Source organism: Ascaphus truei, chromosome 5 (assembly GCF_040206685.1).
Source record: "Ascaphus truei isolate aAscTru1 chromosome 5, aAscTru1.hap1, whole genome shotgun sequence".
Classification (NCBI taxonomy): Eukaryota; Metazoa; Chordata; class Amphibia; order Anura; family Ascaphidae; genus Ascaphus; species Ascaphus truei.
The window spans coordinates 225,753,020-225,777,749 of record NC_134487.1 but is presented as its reverse complement, the minus strand read 5'-3'; the positions used below and the strand labels follow the sequence as shown (position 1 = coordinate 225,777,749).

General features: G+C 42.5%; 1 protein-coding gene across 6 annotated transcripts in view; it reads right to left on the bottom strand.

Annotated features, from left to right (window-relative positions):
* The window catches only part of ANKHD1 (ankyrin repeat and KH domain containing 1), a 302,432-nt gene that overhangs the window by 115,669 nt on the left and 162,033 nt on the right, over positions 1-24,730 (bottom strand). For all 6 annotated transcript variants that reach the window (XM_075601701.1, XM_075601697.1, XM_075601699.1 and 3 more), the window contains 3 exons: positions 24,400-24,487; positions 21,221-21,958; positions 11,873-12,015 (listed from right to left, as the gene is read on the bottom strand). In XM_075601701.1, the coding sequence (XP_075457816.1) occupies positions 11,873-12,015; positions 21,221-21,958; positions 24,400-24,487 (969 nt within the window). The remainder of the gene's footprint in view (positions 1-11,872; positions 12,016-21,220; positions 21,959-24,399; positions 24,488-24,730) is intronic.

The window sequence follows — 24,730 nt, the reverse complement described above, 5'->3', positions numbered from 1 at the left end:
CCTGTCACGGTTGCTACCCTAAAACACTAATGAGCAACACTAGGGAACGACATCCATTGTCAACCCTATACATAAGTAGGATAGTGACTCAAACAACACTGGGGTAAATCAGAATGAATCACAATAGGTTATTGGGTTCAAAAGGCACCTATACAAAGCTAAGAATGATTCACACTACACACCAAAAGGTGGACTGATCAAAGTATATATACAATCACCAGGCATCACACATCTGCATGAGCATACAATGGTTTGACCAATACCTTCAGCATAAATCCTATGTAGGAAAGGTAGTGAGATGGAATAAAGTCCCTAGGTGTGTAGAGTAATGGAGTTGGTAAAATAGCATATATAGGAAAATACCTAATGGACGCCTATTACATAACCTTGTGTTAATAGTCAGTGCCCCTAATGCAAAAAATGAAGGTCACAGTCCAGAAAAATAGTGTGCATAAGTGCTGGGTAGCATAGTTACGTGAGCCAATGGGTCAGGGGTCCTGCCTAGCACCCCCACTCCGATCAAATAGAGTCAATTAAATCGGCACTCACAGAAACGGAAAGGCAATCCTTTGCAAAAATAGAACTAGATCTTGAAAAGTTTGAGAAAGACTTAATAGAATTTAAAAAGAAAAAATTTGATAGAGATCAAGACGATTATAAGAACAACAAAGTATACAAGTGGCAAAAAGGGAAAAGATTTAACAAAAAACACAAAAACCAACAGAGAGCCACTGCGGCATCCACTTCCTCTGAAATAACAGCTTCAGATATAGAGTCGTCCGACCTAGAGGGGGGTCCTAACACTAGCACATACAGGGAAAAGGCTTTTTTAGACAAAGGGGCAAGGAGCACATTACAAAAAGGAGGACAAGAAGAGGGAAAAGGGCAACTAAGAAAAAGAAACTAACTGGACTGCCTGATCCCTTGCCCAAGTCCTCAGAGCCTACTGAAACCCTTACAGTAATAAACCTGTCAGACATCATTTTAAGTGCAGACCAACTCAGTGTTTTGCAGAAGGGCCTCTCTTTCAGTCCCACTATGTCAATGGATCTCTTTAAATGGTCAAAAGACCTGCAGCTATTTTGTAGAAAACTGCTTCTATATAAGTACTTTAACAAACCACATGACCCAGATCAAGATATGCCTTTATTTATGGAATGGAACGAACAGGAAACATTGGCGATAGGAGACCTTAACACACTACATTCTGAACAGGGTGTTGTTCAAGTAGACCAGAACATGTTACTATCCAAACTTAAACCCAAATCCAGCTTTTGCCCACCATGGCAAGTGTGCCCACAGGTAGAAATCTATGCAAAATTAGTTACGGAGGATTTCAATAAGATCCACATCAAGAAAGGTGAACAGAATTTATCCAAAGCTGAAAGACGAGCAATTGCAGAGCTACGCGACCTTAAAGAGGTGGAGATCAAACCAAGCGATAAAGGGGGAAATGTGATCATATGGCCGAAGGTGATGTATGAGCGAGAAGTCTTTAAACAACTTAGAGACACCCGGTGCTATGTTGAGCTGAGTAGGGACCCCACTATTCAGTTTAAGGAGGAACTTGAGAGTTTACTCCGAGCTGCCGTCCTAGATGGGATAATAACTCAGCACAACATGGATGCTCTGGTGACAAAATGTCCAGTTGTACCCACCTTCTATATATTACCAAAAATACACAAGAACCTCTCCCACCCCCCGGGTAGACCTATAGTATCAGGCATAGGGGGTTTGAGTGAGCCCATATGTAGATTTATTGACCTCTTTCTGCAACTGTCTGTCGAAACTTTACCATCTTTTTTAAGGGACACCATGGATGTATTGTCTAAATTGGAGAACATCACGGTCGATGAAGGCGTTCTCCTCGCGACCTGTGATGTAGAATCTCTCTACACATGCATCCATCATAAAGACGGTTTAAAAGCAGCCAAGTTTTACCTATCTATGCAAAATCTTACAGGTGACCTGATTGAGCTGATCATTAACTTACTTAACTTTATATTGTCCCACAATTATTTCATCTTTAAACACAGATACTATTTGCAGAAAAGAGGCACTGCTATGGGCGCGACCTGTGCACCCTCCTATGCCAATCTCTTCCTAGGCTGGTGGGAGAGAGAGGTGGTTTTTACTGATGAGAACCAAGTGCATACACAGCACGTCTTGCTGTGGTTGAGGTACATCGATGACGTGCTTGTCCTCTGGCGAGGTAATGCTAGTGGATTCAGTGCGTTTATCGGTGCCCTCAACCACAACGATCTAAACATTAGACTGACATTTCAGTCGAGTCCAACGAAAATTGAGTTTCTGGACTTGACAATCAGTATTGGCGAGGGTGGAGTGCTATGCACTGACATTTTTCGGAAACACACCGCCACAAACTCGATCTTGCATGCCAAAAGCTTCCATCCCCACCACCAAGTGAAAGGTATCCCCACAAGCGAATTTCTGAGACTGAAGAGAAATGTCTCGTCAAGTCATGACTTTGACTTAAGATCAAGGGAAATGAAATCAAGATTTTTACAAAGAGGCTATAGCAAGACTATGGTAGAGAGAGGGTACCATAACAGCCTGAGCAAAACCCGCACTTCCCTTTTACGACCCAAGTTAAAGACAAGAGATAAAAAAGCGATCCGCTTTGTGGGGTCTTACAATCAGCAATGGCCATTACTACGCGGGGCGTTACAGCGACATTGGGGGGTGTTGATGACAGACTCTGACCTGGTACAAGCCCTGGGCAAACAAGTCACTATGACAAGCCGTCGGGCACCTAATTTTAAAGATACCTTGGTCAATAGTCATTACATCCCTCATGTCGACAAAACATTTTTGTCTGTTACCCCGCGCATAGGATTTGCCAAATGCTCCAAATGCTCAGCCTGCAAACACATGGAAAATAGACTAACATTCACAAATAGTCAAAAGACCCATGTCTACACAATTCGTTCCACACTCAATTGTAAATCTAAAGGGGTGATCTACTGTATACTTTGCCCCTGTGATTCACCATATGTAGGCATGACTACACGAGAACTTAGATTTCGGGTCTTGGAACATGTCAGGAAAATCAAAGATGCGCAAAGGGACCTTGATGGCTTCAAAAAAATCACAAGTGTCGCCAGGCATTTTTTGAACAAACATGCGGCGGACACCACGTTACTTAGGGCCTTTGCGCTTGACAAAGTCTCCCTTGGCATACGTGGAGGCGACCTGGAAAAAGCTCTCCTAAAAAAAGAGACCAGGTGGATTACACAAATCAACTCAATGATTCCGAAAGGTCTGAACGACTATATTGGCTATGCCATGTTCCTGTAATATACAACTGCTCTAACTTTGTCTGTTTACAGCTAAATAATCTACAACTATTCTGATGAGTGCACTTACTGCATGTATTTTGTCTAATCTTTTAGATACTGCATGCACGTGCAAGGCTCAAGCTGGAGATTTTCCTGACCAGGGGCCAGATCGGCCATGATATTTGGAGTGCATCATCCTGATTCCCAATGCTTGTGCAGGAGGGTCTCTGCATGGTCCGTGCACCACGGAGCGGTGGACCGCATCCGCGGATCGGTGCAGCATGGAGATGCCGTAACCACAGATGCCACAAAATTTTGATTCTGGATATACCTGGACCAAATACATCTGGCACATTCCTGGACTTATGGGATTAACAAGTTGGATATTATGGATTCAATAACTATTCATTGGACATTGATACATGTTGCAAATGTTTTTCAATCCCTCTTTGTATTGCACAATTTTGGATGTGTTATAATAATTGACACAAATATTGAAGATACATAGCTCATTGTGCTTTAAAAATATGCACTCAATATACCTCCGCTCCATTAGGGTGCGCTGTCGCAGCTCCCATACATGTGCCTCTCTCTGTGGTACTACTCAGATTTGTCTTAAACTATATCTGCTGCTCTTCTAAATATTAGTGGACATTAGTTACATCAATCCCCTCAATAGTATGTGATAAGTGATTATGGGCAATCATCACTACTTTTCCAGCTATTTTTGTGACCGCCAGTACATGGATCAATAGACACACTCAGCGCGCATGCGCGGTGTGCGGTCCAAGCTGACACGCACTAAAAGGTGCAGCGACGCCTTGTATATCATTATACAGACGTAAATACTGGGACGCTGCACTCAGGACATGCGCAGTAGACACATATATAGAAACCATTACCTACAAGCTGCGCATGCGCACACTACTCGCGTGCCAGTCTGACACGCAGACACGGAAGATCAGCAGTAATCTATTTTAAGCACCTGCAGCTGCTGCCGCCCTCATCCGTTTTTGGCGCGAAAAACATCCCTACATAAACAGCATTCAGCTTCAGTTCCCTCACCACTCCTAGTCAAAGTCTCTGGACGAAACGCGTCGGAGTGGGGGTGCTAGGCAGGACCCCTGACCCATTGGCTCACGTAACTATGCTACCCAGCACTTATGCACACTATTTTTCTGGACTGTGACCTTCATTTTTTGCATTAGGGGCACTGACTATTAACACAAGGTTATGTAATAGGCGTCCATTAGGTATTTTCCTATATATGCTATTTTACCAACTCCATTACTCTACACACCTAGGGACTTTATTCCATCTCACTACCTTTCCTACATAGGATTTATGCTGAAGGTATTGGTCAAACCATTGTATGCTCATGCAGATGTGTGATGCCTGGTGACTGTATATATACTTTGATCAGTCCACCTTTTGGTGTGTAGTGTGAATCATTCTTAGCTTTTTATAGGTGCCTTTTGAACCCAATAACCTATTGTGATTCATTCTGATTTACCCCAGTGTTGTTTGAGTCACTATCCTACTTATGTATAGGGTTGACAATGGATGTCGTTCCCTAGTGTTGCTCATTAGTGTTTTAGGGTAGCAACCGTGACAGGGGTCCATGCCTCTTTTTTAAGTGTTTTTAATCATGTACTGTTTATTCAATTTTTTTTGCATTGTGTCAAATAAATAAATATATTAATCTTTTGCATACCTGAGTGCTCCCATACGGGTTACTTTTTTCTCTTTTCATCTATATTATTCACAACCCGTGAGCACCGCCATACCTTACTTATGTAAATCGAACAGGATATCACTTTGGCCTATGGTGGCATAAATACTGTATAAGTAGATGCGAGGTTTTCTTTCCCCATCCCTCCCCCCTGTTTTCCCCCCCCGTTATTTGAATATATATATATATATATATATATATATATATATATATATATATATATATATATATATATATATATATATATATACTGTGTATATATATATATATACTGTGTATATATATATATATATATATATATACTGTATATATATATACTGCATTACAATTCATGAATTTATGCCATCTGGCGGACACACGAAGCATTGCAGCCTAGTAAATCCTGAACCATTATCAATTAACACATCAACCGCACGTCAGCCGGGCATGACCCCTGGCTGGGACCGCGGCATGCTCCGGGTGAACAGCGTGGCATTCCAGGAACATGCCAGGGACAAACCGGTGATTTGTTAGAATAAAGTGTGCCGCAGCTGTACATGGTTACAAATACAGTTACATAAATGAACAGGGTATACATTATATACAAGACATTGCATGCACAGTTAAAGAAAATATATGTTACGGGCGTATGCAACAGTTACAGACCAGATTAAAATGTGAGACAGCCTTAGTTTTGAAAGAACTTAAACTGGTGATGGATGTGAGTCTCTGGTAGGTTGTTCCAGTTTTGGGATGCACGGTAAGAGAAGGAGGAACGGCCGGATACTTTGTTGAGCCTTGGGACCATGAACAGTCTTTTGGAGTCAGATCTCAAGTGATAGGTGCTGTATGTGGTAGAGGTGAGGAGCTTGTTCAGGTAGCTGGGTAGCTTGCCCATAAAGAATTTAAAGGCAAGACAGGAAAGGTGAACTTTGCGCCTAGACTCTAGTGATGACCAATCTAGTTCTTTGAGCATTTCGCAGTGATGTGTGTTGTAGTTGCATTGGAGAACAAAACAACAAATTGAATTGTAGAGGGTGTCAAGTTTGCTAAGGTGGGTTTGAGGTGCCGTGCCATATACTATGTCTCCATAGTCAATAATTTACATTAGCATCTGCTGTGCGATACGCTTTCTGACCAGGAGACTTAGGGAGGATTTGTTCCTGTAAAGTATCCCTAGTTTGGCATAAGTCTTGGTTGTCAGGGTATCAATGTGCATTCCGAATGTTAAGTGGGAGTCAAACCATAAGCCCAGGTAATTAAAACTAGTGACAGGGGTTAGGGTGGTGTTAGTGTTGGTTCTAATATGGAGCTCAGTCGCTGGAAGCTTTAAGAGTCTCAAAAAGTCAGACTGAAGTATGTGTTGAAGGTCAGAGAGGCTATGGCTGTGTGCATATAGGATTGTGTCATCTGCATACATGTGTATTGAGGCTTCCTTACAAGCTGTGGGAAGATCATTAATGAACACTGAGAAGAGTAGGGGCCCCAGAACAGAGCCTTGTGATATCCAGTGGGTTGGAGTTAGAGCCTGAGATGGACACATGTTGGGATCTTCCTGATAGGTAGGACTGAAACCAGTTTAAAGCATGCTTCCCTATTCCAGAGCTCTGGAGTTTGTTAAGCAGGATAGCATGATCAACTGTAGCAAAAGCCTTTGCAAAATCTAGGAATACTGCACCAGTGAGTTGTCCCCGTTCCATTCCACACTGGATTTCATTGCAAACTTTTAGCAGGGTGGTTATAGTCATTATTATTAATATTAAGCGTGTTAAAAAAGGTCTGAAAAGATTTTAAAAAAATCACCATCCCAAATGAAAAGCAGATCGATATATCGCCTATAGAATTTAATATGTTTCCTAAAGAGATTTTGATCACTAAAAATAAAGATAGACTCCAAGAAACCCATAAACAAATTAGAATAGGATGGTGCAAAAGAAGTCCCCATAGCTGTACCTGTGATTTGGAAATAAAACTGTGAATCAAAAAGTTAAAATAATTGTGTGAGCAAAAAACTAATAGCCTCAACCAAAAAAGTGCAAAGTGTAGTGGGTAAATTAGATAAATGGAGAAAATGTTGTATAACAGCGATTCCTTGTTCGTGTTTAATGATACTATACAAAGACATCACATCCATAGTAATCCAACAAAAAGTGGTTTTGCATTCAATATATTTCAAATCTGATAATAGTTGGTTCGTATCCTTAAGAAAGGACGGTAGGTAATGATTGAACCAAAGGGAAATCCTCACGGAGGTAAAGCGGAGCACAGCAGGCAAAGTACAGGGGCTAGACACCGGCAATTGTAAAAATCCTTTATTTCATGATCAACATCATGGCTAGGGATAGGTAAAAATCTCTAACGCGTTTCGGGCCGTCGCCCTTTATCGAAGAGAATATTTTTACAGACTGCTTCCGCCCTGCTGATATAGGTCTCCCCCCGCCTCCAGCTGATCTCAGTTGCGTGATTAAGTGGTGCGAAATCGCCGAGCTACAATCCCATTGGTTCTCCATATAGCCAATGGGATGAATGAACAAGTTTACTACACGCTGAGGATCAGGGAGCAGCTCACACACGAGCAGCGCAACTACAGTGTGTCTGTATGACATGCAATAACAAACATGTAACAATACTAACAAACATTAAAAACAATTAAGAAACAGTTTCAAAGCAAGCAATCTAATAGGCTGAAATGGTTAGGAAGGAGATAGTAAGGAATGAGGCTGGTCATATCCATTTTATAGCATCCGGTGATAATATAATAGTATGTAGAAATGATATATGAAATCTATACAATCAATAGCATTTCATTCCATCACTAATAATATACCAGCTTTCTATAGATGAACATCAATTGGAAAAGACACTACCCTAGTAGTCATCAACATATGTAAATGTACAGTCAATATATTAATATCACAATGTGTCATGCAGTCTTTATATCAGAAGATAACAACGTACAGTTATTATATAAATAATATATTTTCAAGTAAGGCCAGTGCGTAGAGAAAATCTACTGGACAGTAGAACCGCATGAAATACGAAATTTAATAAGGTTGTTTCATTTTAGGAAATGCTTTAATTCCCAATCAATGTTCATGTTGGGTATGAACATTGATTGGAAATTAAAGCATTTTCTAAAATGAAACAACCTTATTAAATTTCGTATTTCATGCGGTTGTACTGCCCAGTAGATTTTCTCTATGCACTGGCCTTACTTGAAAATATATTATTTATATAATAACTGTACGTTGTTATCTTCTGATATAAAGACTGCATGACATTGTGATATTAATATATTGGCTGTACATTTACATATGTTGATGACTACTAGGGTAGTGTCTTTTCCAATTGATGTTCATCTATAGAAGGCTGGTATATTAGTGATGGAATGAAATGCTATATATTGTATAGATTTCCTATATAATTTATACATACTATTATATTATCACCGGATGCTATAAAATGGATATGACCAGCCTCATTCCTTACTATCTCCTTCCTAACCATTTCAGCCTATTAGATTGCTTGCTTTGAAACTGTTTCTTAATTGTTTTTAATGTTTGTTAGTATTGTTACATGTTTGTTATTGCATGTCATACGGATACACTGTAGTTGCGCTGCTGGTGTGAGCCGCCCCCTGATCCTCAGCGTGTAGTAAACTTGATCATTCATCCCATTGGCTATATGAGAGAACCAATGGGATTGTAGCTCGGCGATTTCGCGCCACTTAATCATGCAACTGAGATCAGCTGGAGGCGGGGGGGGGGACCTATATTAGCAGGGCGGAAGTAGTCTGTAAAAATATTCTCTTCGATAAAGGGCGACGGCCCGAAACGCGTTAGAGATTTTTTACCTATCCCTAGCCATGATGTTGATCATGAAATAAAGGATTTTTACAATTGCCGGTGTCTAGCCCCTGTACTTTGCCTGCTGTGCTCCGCTTTACCTCCGTGAGGATTTCCCTGTCGTTCTACTACTAGCGTGACGCACGCTGAAGGAATCACTTGTACTTCAAAACTGTGAGTATCCCAGCCCGTTTACTGCGGTCTGGGGGGGATTTCCATTGTACCAACATTGTTATCCAGGGGGACAGTATTACTGTTGACTAGGTGGTCAGATATTTGTGACTGACTATACCTATATATGCAGGTCCTACCCACAAAAGGAAGGAGGTACCTATATGGAAAACACAGACTATGAATGAATGAGAAGACAGTTTTTTTCTTGTTGCTTTTATATCTATGGGACATATCTATACCTATGTTTATAGTGATACCATATAGCTGAGCACGGTACATGGGAGCCTTGTCTCCTACCGAATAATGACTGAACCAAAGGTTGGAGAAACCCGTCAAATATATCTGGACACACCATCTCCCACAGATCCAATGCTAGCCACTATGGGTCTGCCAGGGGGGCAGGAAAGCGACTTGTGGATCTTTGGGAGATGGTGGAACACAGGCACAATGGGATGTTGACAAAGTAGAAAATCAAACTCTTTATTGTTCAAAACACATAATGTCCTCCCCATATAGAGAAGTGTTTTTAATTATTTGAGAAAAATCTCAGTAGGGTCCTTCCTAAGCTTCTGGAATGATGTAAAATCTTCCAACTGTCGGAGAGCTTCTGTCTATAGTTGGCGGAGGATTGCACCACAATCTCTCCCCCCTTGTCAGCATTTTTTATGACGATTGTTTTGTATGCCTGGAGGTTGAATAATTCAGTTCTCTTCTCCTCTGAGATTGCCATAGGGTACTGGATTGAAAGTACAACCCTCCGCCAACAATTGTAACTCTTGTTCTACTAATGTCTCAAAGGTAGTGATAAAAGGTCCCTTAGAGGCATATGAAATGAAAGTAAACTTTCTTCTAAAAGCAGTATGTCTATGGACAAAAAAATTGGACGTAGGATCCTCACTCAAATCAAGCGTGTTATTTTGTTCATTTAACAGACCTTCCATATCTGATATGGCACAATAATCGCTGAAGGTCAAAGGTGAATCGCGTGGAACAATCTCCCCCTCATCGGTCCCAAAGGGGGCCAACAAGGTGGGGAGACCACCTTCCACGCCAGTCCCCGACTTACCCTTGCAAGGAAAAAAAATTTTTTAGACATAATTTGCGGACAAAACATTGCAAATCAATTATAGTGTTGAAGAGTTTAAAGTCATTCAAAGGTGCGTAATTTAACCCCTTAAGAGAGGCAATTGTCCTGATGTTAGGGTCTTGTCAGAGATATTAATGACATTGTCTCTGGAGGCACTTAGGAATATTTCTTCAGTTTCATCGCTCCTCGCGGGTCTCCACTTCTTACTCATCCTCTTCCAGACACGTTTTTTGACTCGCATTCCCTCTGGGACTGAAGCCAATTAGCTGATTGGCTTGATGTTCCTGGGGTAGGTTGTTCCCTATGAGCCTCCCTTGATCGACTACTTGACCTCCAAATATCTGTTATCTGATCAAAAGATACTGAGGTATTACGAGTCTCACCATCTGAAGCATCAGATTCAAAACTTGACATGTCAGATGACCTTGTTTTAAGCATCGATTTCTGGGGGGCTCGTGAGGGCTTATCCCCTTCCCCAGGTGAAGAGACAGATTTCCTCGTTCTTGTATTCATAGTTGGGGTAGATCTCTTTTGCCATATGTAGATCTGACTCTTTTCATAGTCGTGTTTGTCGCCTTCAAATTTGTTTTGTTTCTTAGCCATAATTCCTTGTTCCACATACTCTATGTTCTTAGATAGAATTTGATCATTGTTTTCAAAATGCAACACATCTTCAAATGCTTTAAGTTTAGTTTGCAAAATCTTAATATCTTTAGCTAACAGCAATTTCTCTTTATTTTCTGCTGTATAATTATTTGTATAAGTTTGAAGGAACATTCATCTAGTGTTTGAGTCCACTCTCTCTCAAAATCAATGTTGAATCCAAAAGTGGGTGATTTCTTGATATACCTTTCACTTTAGTGTAGGTCTGCTAGGGTTGTAATGTCCCACCATAGCCTAACTTGAAGTGTTAGCAGTTTCTCTAATTTAACAAAGTGTGTACTTAAATCAGAGGGCTCATTACATAATAATTCTCCACTTTCAAAGACATGTTCAGCTCGTCTATTGCGTTTAGTATCAGTGCAATTGTATGCAAAAGTCTTGACATTAACCTCCTCAACATCGTCACTAATATCTTCCATCTACGCAAACAAAAAAAAAATCCTTATGTAATATTGAAGAAATTCAGAAGTATGAAAAAATCGTAATAATAATAATAAACTGGAAATCCAGAAAAATCAAAATATCACTAAATGCCAAGCCAGCCCTAAACTGGCGACACACTTTATTCGAGCTCGGCTAGTCCCACGAATTCGGGTATACCCGGGTGTATTGAGGTTTGTGACTGATTTCTGCCCGAGTGCATTGGGTTATTTTCCAGGCAGGGATTGAAGCATTTTATTCCCGCTGGCTGCAATACTGCACAGTACATATATATATACTGCATTACAATTCATGAATTTATGCCATCTGGTAGACACGCGAAGCATTGCAGCCTATTAAATCCTAATCATTATCATTTAACAGATCAGCCGCCCGTCAGCCAGGCATGAACCCAGGCTGGGAAGGCAAACGCAACGGGGCTTGTCAGAGGTGAGGAGCGGCGCATTCCAGGTATCTGCCAGGTACATACTGGGTATTTGCTCGAATAAAGTGTGTCGGTGCAGTATCAATGTAAGGATATGATAATCCAAAAAATGAAACAATAGTATCAACAATATCCAATGAAAAGAATATAAATATATTCAGATAACAATATTCAGAAATAATCCATCCATAATGTAAACAGTGTAAGCGAATATAATAAATTACTCACGTGTGCATCAATATCTACGGAAGGAAATGTAGATAGTAATGACTGCTGAGCTACATTAGTCGGAGTCTGTGCAAGGGATTCTGAAGATACCGTTGTAGTGTGTGAAGAGTCACTGGGTACAGAAGGCACTCTGCTACTTACAGCTGTCAAAACAAAAGAAGACAGTAAACATTAATTCAACTAGGTTCCTCTTGAGCAAAATCCACATTTAAACCCCTTAACTGCCTTTAGTATATTTAAACAACTGATTAGGCACCTGCTGGATTTTAATGTTACCTTCATAGGATGCAAATCTAAAATCATACAAAATAAATATAAATAACTAAATATAGGCCTTTTGAGGACCAGTCTGAGAAAAAGTCAAATCATGGCTAAAAGCATGGGGCCCATCAAATTACTCAACATCTGTATTCAAAAATCTTTTTATTACGAAATGTTTTCCCTTCTTTATCACAGGATGGCTCAGTTATTCAGTTTCATCCCAACAGTAACACCGGTTCACAGTGGCAAGCTCCCTTTATTTGTAAAATTGGCCTTTTCTGTGCTAGTTACAATTGTTAATAAAATGTCTGGGGTGAATTCAGACCAACTACAAAAGGGTAAACTTTGTGCTCATTGGAGAAATAGAAATGTATTCAAACAGGGCTGAAAAGTCTTTAGTAGCCCAGATTACTCAAATTTAGAAATTGGGACCTTAAAATCAAGAGTACCATTATATTTGTGTAACTGAGATTATTTAATTTTAACAGTTGAGTACTGTATGAGGGGGGGGGGGGGCGCCAGGAGGCGGGGAGGGATGTAAAAATGGAACAGAATCCAACATGCAATGTATTTAGTGATGGCAAAACCAGATGGTGTGAGCACTTTAAGAGAGCACTAAAAACTGTATAAACAGAAAGACATTCAATGCAATAATAAATGAATATGCATCACAGTTCCCTAGATGGGAGAATGTACAGGGTTTTAATTTCCTTCCACCTGGGGAAACGACATGGCTGTCAAATCTCAGATCAATAGGAAGCAGCAACATTGGATGTGGCTTTTCATTGGTTGGCCATTAAAATTAAAAAAATGAAAGTCATCTTGTCCCAGTAAGTGCTTTCTTGTTTATCAGATGTCAGCGGCAGTAAAACTACAAGACCCATATTTTTTAAAAATGTAATGAACAGTTTGAATACACAATTTACAATTTACCTTAGTTTGTTATTAGAAATACACTACAAAACTCAGGGCTGTAGACAGCATGTCATTCTTCTCTCCAGGAAAAAAAAAAAAAGTGAGGCAAGTGTAACAATACATGACAATAATTTGGAGTTTCAGCCCATTAAGTGGGTGCTAAATAGGGCCAGGTCTAATGTCAATTGTGTCTAATTCAGGTAATATATAGGACATTTTTTTTGTCAAACAGGACACAGAAACTAAGCCGGCAGCAAGAAATAAATAAATTAGTTTTATAGCCAAATAAGCATTTGATATATTTTTTTCCCCTTCTGAGAAAACAAGGAACATCCCCAGGAGCTGACAATAGTGAGGACAAGTTTTGCAGGATCCCCTAATTCAAACGCTGTAAAGAAAAATGGGACTTATTAAGCATTGAGTCTAATTATAAAACGTCCAACCACTAACAGAATATGCTCCATTGTGTTTCATTTCTCTACATTTTTTTTAATAAAACATTTTAACTGTGAGGAAGTGCAGAAGGAAACCACTAAACTTAAAAAGTACCAACTTTACCCTGTATATAAACCAATCGATACAGAGCACTCAGCACTTGGGAAGAGGGTGACAATTGGGACGCTTATTTCTCCTGCTCTCATCCACTCTTATTTGCTTTGGGGGAAGGGAGGCAGACCGACAGAAAAATATAATTGTAACAGAGATGGGGGCAGATATACAGTGACAGTTTGGTGGGAAAGATGAGGGAAGGAAGACTCAATAAAAATAAGTAGAAGTATATTTAATGGAAAACAGGACTATACAGGTCCATTGAAGACAGTTCTACCGTGATAGGGAAAAGCGAGGTGTACACAAAAATATTGTATTATAATATATATTCTGTAGAACTATCCAACAGCATCTTCGACAGATATTTACAACATCACTGCTCTCTATTGGCTTTTTGCTTACTCCCAACAGCTATTTTGCCGGGGAACGAAAGGGTAAAAATTCTAGGAACTAGGCTGACCCCAGCAGCCATTTTATGGAAGAATAAAAAGTAATATATATCTCAGGATAGAATATTCTGGGATGTTGGGGGTACTGAAGATCGGCTATGGGTAACCCTCCCCCCTTTCTACATACTGTAGATTAACTTTTTAATGAATGTATTATCAATGAGTAGCATTGTTGATCGGAGAAGGCAAAAAAAAAAAAAAACCCTAAGAATTCTAGTGTTCATGATCATGCCCCAAGGAATATGCTCAAAATATATTGGAACGCAATACGCACTTGAAGCAGTTCCCTTGAATGTGTATATTTTTAAAAAATTGGGAAAGCAGGAGATCCCCTTAGCTGCTCCCATTTCCAGCTTTGTGGACCAAATGGGTCCAGAGATGCTTACAACTAAAGGTAGTGCCGATACTGTCCCCTCCAAGCAAAAAACAAAACTTCTCCAGCGTCACTTGGGCCAATAAGTGACACATGATATAAATACAAGGATGTATCAACTCTACCTTTCACAGGAAAAAGGGGACCCCTGGAGCTGAAATGAATGCAGTAGGAGAGGGGAAGAAACTACTGCTTTAACCAACACTAAACAATATATATAATATATATATAATATATATTATACTAGCTGATATACCCAGCGTTGCCCGGGATGTAAATCCGTAATAGGTAGTATTATTTATAAATAGGGGAAGAATAGGATGACTATTTGGTGTAAAGGTTGTATAATAATGTTGAAAAGAAACCTGGAAGAAAAGGTCATTCAATGTTTTAAAATGGTTTATTGTAAACACACCACAGTACAATGTAGACTTTGGTGACATAAGTGATGTGTAAATGTGAGGTGTGTGTCCCGCTAGGGTGTGAGGCGGCGAGTGGCTGGTGAGTGCGGTGTGGCGGGCCCTCTAGGGTGGGAAGGGGTGTGAGGCGGTGTGTGCTGCTGTGTGTGTTGCGGGCGGGTGTTGAGTGCGGGCTGGGGGTGGCGTTCCCGCTAGGGTGTGAGCGTCTGTGAGGCGGCGGGTGTCTGGTGAGTTCGGGCGGCGGCTGGTCCATGATATCGGTGCGTAGGGGTGTGAGTGCGGCGGGAGGCGCCGGGTGGGTGGTTGCGGCAGCTGGTCAGTGATGTTGGTGCGTAGTTGTGTGTTGAGTGTGTCAGCGCGGGCGGCGGGTATGCAGGGGTGTGAGGCGGCAGGGAGGTGAAAGGCAGAGGCGAGAGGCGGTAGGAGTGCGTCATGGGTGTGGGAGGCGGGTGGGTGAAAGACGGGAGTGCAGCGGGTGGGTGAAAGGCAGAGGAGGGAGTGCGGGCGGAAGGCAGGGGCGTGAGTGCGGGCGGCGTGTGAAAGGCAGAGGCGGAAGGGCGGGGTGAGTGTGGGCGGCGAGAGTGTGAAAGGCAGCGGCGGGAGTGCGGGCGGAAGGCAGGGGCGCGAGTGCGGGTGGCAAGAGTGTGAAAGGCAGAGGCGGAAGGGCGTCGTGAGTGCGGGCGGTGAGTGGGTGAAAGGCAGAGGCGGGAGGAAGGGCGGCGTGAGTGCGGGCGGCGAGTGGGTGAAAGGCAGAGGCGGGAGTGCGGGCGGCGAGTGAGTGAAAGGCAGAGGCGGGAGGAAGGGCGGCGTGAGTGCGGCCGGTGGGTGGGTGAAAGGTAGAGGCGGGAGGACGTGCGGCAGGGCGGCCGCCGGTGGAAAGGCAGGGGTGGTAGGGAGGCCCGGCGGGGGGGGGGGGGAGTGGTGAAAGGGGGCAGGGGTGTGAAAGGGGGCAGGGGTGTGAAAGGGGGCAGGGGTGTGAAAGGGGGCAGGGGTGTGAAAGGGGGCAGGGTGTGAAAGGGGGGCAGGGGGGGCGCAGGTGAAAGGGGGGCGTGGGTGAAAGGGGGGGCGTGCGGGAGTGCGGCCAGGAGTGCTTGCGGCCGGGAGAGCAGGCAGAAGAGGCGGCGTGCAGGAGTGCGTGCGGCCGGGAGCAGCCTAGCGTGAGTGCGGGCTGTGATTTGGGGGTCCGGCGGCTGGCCTGAGCGATGCCAGGGTGAGGCTGCAGGGTTTGTGCCGGTGCCGGGGGGAGGCTGAGCGATGCCGGGGTGAGGCCGCGGGGTTTATGCGGGGGGGAGGGGGGGAGCTGAGCGATGCCGGGATGAGGCTGCGGGGTTTGTGCCGGGGGTGGGGGGCTCTGGTGAGTGGGGACCTGTGGGATGGGGGGCGGGGGAGATCCGGGAGACGGGGACAGGCAAAAAGTGGTGGAATGGACCGGGGAGCTGGCGGGCAGGGACAGCAGAGGCGAGGGTAGGTGGGTCCAAGGAAGCAGGGTGGCACTGGGGTCAGGAGGCGGGAGAGGGAGCAAGTGCGCCAGTCTGTCTGTGGCTGGAGGCGCGTTGGCGCTTCCCCTCCGTCCCACGTTGGGAGCGGGGGAGGGAGCGAGAGTGCCGGTCTGTCTGGCGGGCAGAGTGTGCCAGTGGGGTAGGTGTTGTCAGCAAAGCACGCAGGCCAATGAGAGGTGTGCGGGGACGGGGCCACGGACCAATCTCATTGGCCAGAGGCCGAGTGACAGACCGACGGACCAATCAGATTGGCCATAAGCACAGCTAACATACAACGTTTTCAATTTTATATATATATATATATATATATATATATATATATATATATATATATATATATATCTCCTGTGACATTTTTAATATACATTTCTAATGAATTCTGCAACTGTTCAGCAGATTTTCAATATGCTGTGGATACTCTTGCTTTCTCAAACATTTTTTTATTTAAGACATTTAAATACAATGGAAACATTGGAAAGCTTTGTGTCCTAAAATACCCAATTTCCCTGGGTTCAGATTATTCTTGTTGAATTGAACCCTGTCCATCTCTCCCTTCTAGTTACAGGTCTCGAGTCAGCCTTTTATGGAATAGCACAAAACCTGTTCACTTTCTCGCTTCTGCATTGTAAGAATTTTCCAGTGAAACCTTTGCGAATGTCACTTACAACGGTGGAAATATTACAAGCAAAGAATGCTCCCCTCTTAAAGGGTAGACACAAATGATATATCAAATCAAGTTTTTGAACAGCCAATCCAGTGTACATACAGTATACTTTTACATGTTCTGGCTGTATTTATAAAAGGGTGTAGCCTGCCTTTAATTAGCATTTCTGAAAGTAGAAACTAGACTGAGGGGAAAAGTCATGTTACTGCACAACTACATTTCTGCCTTGCAATAACTGAAGGAAAATGTTAGAAGTTTTAAGTGAATAATCAAAGACATTCTTCTAATTTATCAATACAGGGTTTGTTTGCTTAAAATGTATTTATTTAGAAGGAGTGGCTCAGTAAGTAAAGACACTGGCTGGTACTGAGTTTGAAGCAGGGGAGCCTGGTGCCTGCAAAATGTCTCTATAAACCGCTACGTAAAACTAACAGCGCTATACAAGAACATGCTATTATTTTTTTAAGTGGATCTCCATGGCTTCTTGGAGGGGGGCGCAGGTGTGCACACTTACTCGTGTCTCGATTTGGATTACAAAAAGATTGTAGTTCACTATAATTTTAGCATTTGTCTTCAAATGGATACATAATTGATTGTGCTTTTGAAAAGTTTTCAAACTTCAGCATAATTGGCATCCTCAAGAGGCTTGTAAAGTAACGGTTTAATCTAATTCTATCTTGTGAAAAGCAAAAGTGTTGCTTTACAGCGGGACAGCTGAATTCAATCACATCAGCTACGGACAGATGTAACTTTCCGTTTTCGGTGACGCTGTCAAGCGTGATCGTGCCACCAAAGGATTAACGCTGCAGGGGTCCCATTCAGAAACATGGACTCCCCTGCAGCAACATCGCAGCAGACAGTGTCCCCGTTATCGCAGACTTTTGCTCGTTTGTCTGTAATGCTGAGGACAGTACTCTTCCTACATCTGTATGTCTATCTGTTCCACTCCTGATGCAATGCCCATTCGTTCTCTTTCATCCTAGGACAAATATGGAGAATGTAATGTCCAAGTAATTATTAAAAAAAATACTATTTAGGTGAACATGGGTCCATCATTTGAATATTCGTTTCTCACATTTTATTTCCTTTTACTCACATATTTTATCTAGTATTCTTTCCTTTTAATCTCTAAATCACTGTAATTTACACAAAAGCTACATGCTGATCCCTCTCCTCTCTCAGCTCTGCTACAGACCCTGAAAACCTGGTCAGGAACTACAACTCTGCCTTGTCCTCCTCTCTTGATCTACATGCCCCGCTTTCTCTCTGCCGCCCTCGCCCTTCTAACCAAAGACCCTGGCTAAATTCCCACACGCACATGCTGCGTTCCTCCACTCCTTCCTCTGAACGCCTCTGGAGGAAATCTCATACTCTCGCAGACTTCCTTCACTACAAATTTATGCTATCCTGTTTCAACTCTGCCCTCTCGCAAGCTAAACAAGCCTACTTTTCTTCACTAATCAACATGCACAAATCTAACCCACGCCGACTGTTCTCTGTCTTTGATACTCTACTCAAACCACCCTCAGCTGCCTCTCCTTACTCCATCTCCGCTCAGGACATTGCTGACTATTTTAAGGAAAAGGTGGAATCCATACGGCAGAACATCCCCTCTGTTTCTTCCTCCCATCCTACACCTCTTCCTAACTCTTCTTCTGCCTTCCTTGACTCTTTTTCCACTGGCTCTGAGGAGGATGTGTCGCTGTTGATCGCCTCTTCTCCCTCTACCACTTGCCCTCTTGACCCCATTCCCTCCCATCTCCTAAAACTTCTTGCTCCTACTATAATCCCTACGCTCACACACATTTTGTAACTCCTCCCTCTGCTCTGGTACCTTTCCATCCTTCTTCAAACATGCAACAGTCATACCATTGCCCAAAAACAGCAAGCTTGACCCTACCTGTCTTTCTAACTATCGACCTGTCTCCCTCCTGCCTTTTGCCTCTAAACTCCTTGAACGTCTTGTATTCTCTCGCTTGCTCCATTTTCTCAACACCTATTCTCTCCTAGACCCTCTACAATCTGGCTTCCGCACTGCTCACTCCACGGAAACAGCCCTCACTAAAATAACTGACGACCTCCATGCTGCCAAAGACAGAGGTCATTACACTCTGCTCATATTACTCGACCTCTCTGCAGCATTTGACACCATGGACCACCCTCTTCTCCTTCACATTCTCCATACTCTTGGTATTCGGAACAAAGCTCTATCCTGGATCGCATCCTACCTCTCCCATCGTACTTTCAGTGTCTCTTCTGCTAACACCTCCTCCTCCTTTATTGATCCCTCTGTGGGGGTACCCCAGGGCTCTGTCCTGGGACCTCTTCTCTTTTCTCTGTATACACTCTCTCTAGGTGACCTAATAACATCTTTTGGGTTTAATTATCACCTCTATGCTGACGACACACAAATATACTTTTCAACACCTGACCTTACACCTGCTGTACAAACCAAAGTTTCTGAATGTCTCTGCTATATCATCCTGGATGGCCCTCCGACGCCTTAAACTCAACATGGCTAAAACAGAGCTCCTCATACTTCCTCCCAAACCTGGCCCTACTACCTCCTTCCACATTACTGTTGGAACTACGATCATCAGTAGCCCAAGCAAGCTGCCTAGGGGCAACCCTCTACTCCTCTCTCACATTCGCCCATGACATTCAAAACATTTCTAAAACTTGTCGCTTTTTCCTCCGCAATATAACAAAGATACGCCCTTTCCTCTGTTGCTCGACTGCTAAACCGCTGACTCAGGCCCTCATTCTCTCCCGTCTTGATTACTGTAACCTCCTGCTGTATGGCCTTCCTGTCTCTCACCTGTCTCCCCTACAATCTATCCTAAACGCTGCGGCCAGAATCACTCTACTCTTTCCTAGATCTGTCTCAGCATCTCCCCTCATGAAATCCCTCTCCTGGCTTCCGATCAAATCCCGCATCTCACACACTATTCTCCTCCTCACTTTTAAAGCTTTACACTCTTCTGCCCCGCCTTGCATCTCAGCCCTAATTTCTCGTTGCACCATCCCGACTCTTGCGTTCTTCTCAAGGATGTCTTCTTTCTACCCCCTTTGTATCTATAGCCCTCTCCCGCCTTAAACCTTTTTCACTGACTGCCCGCACCTCGGGAATGCCTTTCCCCTCAATACCCCTCAGTACCCGACTAGCACCCTCTCTATCCACCTTTAAGACCCACCTTAAGACCCACTTGCTTAAAGAAGCATACGAATAGCACTGTGGATATTCTGAACACATGATACATAAAGCTTGGCCCCCTACAGACGCACTTACCAGAACTCCCTCCTACCGTCTCTGTACGTTCTCCCTACCTACCAATTAGACTGCAAGCTCCTCAGGGCAGGGACTCCTCTTCCTTAATGTTACTTTTATGTCTTATTCCCATGCTCTGTTATTTATTTGATTACCACATGTATTACTACTGTGAAGCGCTATGTACATTAATGGCGCTATATAAATAAAGACATACAATACACTTATTAGGAAGACTAAATATTTTACACTTCCACTTGTTCCAATTGTATAAAAATCGTATGGTATTCCCTCACCAACATTTAATACAGGGGAGCGCAATCATTTTCCCCTGCGCCACCCTGCCGGCTGTCCCCCTCTCCACGCGTGCCTCTCCACGCGTGCCCCCCCCCCACTTTGGCTCCAGCGTTCTGGGCGTCATGGCAACGCAACATCACCCCACGGCGTGAATTGACGTCGCTTCTCCGGAAGCCGTCTGAGCAAAGTTAAGTGAAATTTGCAGAGGCCTTTGCCGCTTCCCCGGCATTTAATTTAAGTGCCTTCGGGAAGCACGCGGGGCCTCTGTAAACCCTGCGCCCCTCCGCAGACAATCTTGCGTCCCCCTAATGTAACCTATAAAACATGCCAATGCCCACATAAAAAGGTGGCATTTGGCTAGCGGTGACAAAATGAGCTGTTCAGTATTTGACGTTGTGATGTCGTCCATTTTCTATAATGCTGTAAAAAATACCAAAACATTTTCTAATTATTGCTGCAACAGAGATCGTCTCTCACAGAAGCATGGAAAATCAAGTACGGTTCAATTCATGTAATCAGATACCTAGGTTATTATCACACAAGGGAAACCGTTAGAGCAGTCAAGTTACCCGCCACACACTGAACTAACAAGTCACCAAACAATCTTCAGTCAAAATTAAAAAAAAAAAAAAAAAAATCATACTTTTCACATACCTGCCATGATGTCATCAAGGGTATCCGTGAGCGTCTGTGCTGGGGATGCAACCATTAATCCATCAGGCGTGTGAGGTAACACACCAGGACTAGTGATTTGTGGCTCTTCTAGTAGCTGCTGATTGCCATATATATTTTCAGGTTCAAGAGAATTAATTTCATTGAACCCTAAATCACTGGAAAAATCTGCGAGTGAAGCTGGCAATGGCTGGATAGGTACAAATCCCATTTGTTCAGCAGCTGGCTCTGGCAATAACTTCTGCTCACTGTCACTAGACAAAATCGTATCAACCTCAGGTAACTTTGAATAGTTCTCCTCTGGTACACTTTCCTCAGTTTCTACTTCTGGGAAAGCATTTTTGTGCGAGCACTGCGGCAGAAGTGTTGCATCTTTATGGGAATTAGTCTCCAAGTATTCTTTGGTAAACTGTTGTTGCGTTTTCATTTGCAATTGTCTTTCTACCTTTTGAAGCTCCTTTAATATTTTCTTTTTCTTCTGTACTTGTTCTTCTCTATTCTTTTTTAGCTCTTCAATCTTATCTTTGTTCAAAGGTTCGCCTTGAATCAATTCTAACGACTTGAGTTGTGCTCTCTCAATAGCACTAATTCGTTGTCCAAGTTCATTGAGCTTGCCTTCAGTTTCTTCCACTATACATTCCAATGGTTGATATGGATGAAAAGGTGATCGAAGATCCTGATCTGATGCATGAAGGGTATTTGGCTTGTGTTTTAATGTACCTAAGCACATAAAAAGAAGTTTAAAACAAATCGTTGCCAAACAAAATTAAAAACCCACCCCCCCCCCCAAAAAAAGCAAACAAAATTGTTATTTGCAACAACCAGTGGCGAAATGTAAAATGTTATTTGTTGGTTAACCGTTGGGGGTGTGGTGATCAGAACTGTCATCTTACTTTAGGAAATATTCCCCACTTCTTTACTTGGTCACATCTACATACTGGCCCTTTCACAAATAGTGAGTTAGAACAATCAAAGATCTGTGTGGTCACTTACTGACTGGGTCACAAGCAGGAAACTAGTTTGCCAGCCATTTTGTAAAAGGACAAAAGCCTTCTATGTTAAATAATTACCTCTTTGAAAAAAGAGGGGGGAGGGGTTCTACCTATGCAAGACCACTGCAGTTCTATACTGGTAGATCCCTTTACCTCAACCTTACACTGTACAGGCATACCCCACATTAACGTACGCAATGGGACCGGAGCATGTATGTAAAGCGAAAATGTACTTAAAGTGAAGCACTACAGTACCTTTTTCCCACTTATCGATGCATGTACTGTATTGCAATCGTCATACGTGCATAACTGATGTAAATAAGGCATTTGTAACAGGCTCTATAGTCTCCCCGCTTGCGCACACCTTCGGTACAAGTAGGGAGCCGGTATTGCTGTTCAGGACGTGCTGACTGGCGCGTGCGTGAGCTGCCGTTTGCCTATTGAGCGAGATGTACTTACTCGCGAGTGTACTTAAAGTGAGTGTACTTAAACCGGGGTATGTCTGTACATATCAAAATGATATTCAGGAGCGAACGTTTTATAGACAGCAAGTGTTGGGAGGAACAGTTTAATATTTAAAAATTATTCAAAGCAAGCATGTTAAACCCAAATATTATGAGTGTCAAAAAGTTAGATGTGTGACTTTCAAAGTAGATACAAATTACTCCTAAGCAACACTTGGCAGGTCTAGGAACTATCAGCGAGCTCCTTCTGGTTTCAAGAGCACGACAGGGGCCGAAACACAGATGGCCAAGAAAAGCGTGAGGTATTGGGTAATACAACTAGTATCTGCTTTGGACTATAGACAAAACATGGAGTGTGCTAATAATCAGACATTTTAAGTCCAACACTTCAGGCCCGCTCACTGATATAGATAAGACACTCCAGGAGTTTGTTCATCATCCAATTTATCAACCTCTTATATCTATACAATTATATAGTAATTGTTTATATTGTTTAATGAAGCCTTATTAATGGCCAATAAAAAATAAATTAAAAAAAAGGAGTACCTCTTCACAATAAGTGCTGCTGTACTTTTAAAGGGTATTGCAGGGGTGTTGAGGAAGGGGCAACAGTAATTTGTGATGAGCCCCCAAAAGGAAAAATACAAAGCTTTTACTCATAAGCAACTCTTGTTACCTACTACAGGCATACCCCGCATTAACATATGCAATGGGTCCAGAGCATGTATGTAAAGTGAAAATGTACTTAAAGTGAAACACTATCTTTTTTTCCCCACTTATCGATGCAGCATGTACTGTACTGCAATCGTTATACGTGCATAACTGATGTAAATAATGCATTTGTAACAGGCTCTATAATCTACCCGCTTGAGCACAGCTTCGCTACAGGTAGGGAGACGGTTTTGCTGTTCAGGACATACCGACATGCGCATGCGCAAGCTGCCGTTTGCCTATTGGGGCGATATGTCCTTACTCGCGAGTGCACTTAAAGTGAGTGTCCTTAAACCGGGGTATGCCTGTAATCTAGTACTTAAAGCCACACACAACTTAAAGCTACACACATAGTGGGATCAACAATTAGTTTGTGATTGTGGAGAATTTCACAAAATCAAGTACAATATTATTTCCTGTATACTAGCATGATCAATGCATCAAAAGTAAATAATTAAATATATTTGCAAAAATACAAAGAGCCACTCAAACATATGGGATTTTCAATTAAAAGGATTCTTGAGGGAGGAGGGGGGGGCGGTCGCAGGGTAGCCATAGCAAATTTGAGGCCAAACATTAGCTGAAAGTTGGTGTTTTATCTACATTAGAAGTACTTGGCTCTTGGCAAATTTGGCATTTTTAGCACTGTCAAACAGGGATCATATTTATATTCCCATTGTAAAATTTCTCTATTGTGTTAAGTAGAGATTTCCTAACAGCAATTTATCTCGCTTTAAAATAACTGCAGCTTTTAAAAGCCAATGCCAGATAACTGCATCTTGGTTTTAAATAATGTGGCAAAATATATAAAACATTATTTTAATTTGCACAAATAGTGGGCACAGTTCTTGACTTTGTTTATATGGCTGACAAATTAACATAAAGGACAATTTAAAGTCAGCATATTAATACCTTACTACACCAGTTTTCATTTTTCTAATTTATTAAGCTATGCAACAATACAGTTTAGAACACACACAAACGCCATACATACTTCTTTCGACTGCCACATGTTCCGGAGCTTTATCAGGTTCTTGGGGAGGTACAACCATAGCCAGAGTATGCATTGGTACGCGTGGAACCTAAAATGTTAAGTAAACAAAAAATCTAAGCATTAGTTTTTAATTTAAATGTTTGCATCAGTATTAAATTAAGCAATATTCACATCAATTAGAACTGCAGTGGAAAGTCCAGGTCAAAGGTAGATCAATCTTAGCTACAACATAAGTAAAGCTTGTGTTTACACAATTAAATGAGATTATGTTTTAATAGTGTGGGTGCAATTTGCAAATACAGTATGCCGAGCAAGGACATGCAAGTGTTTG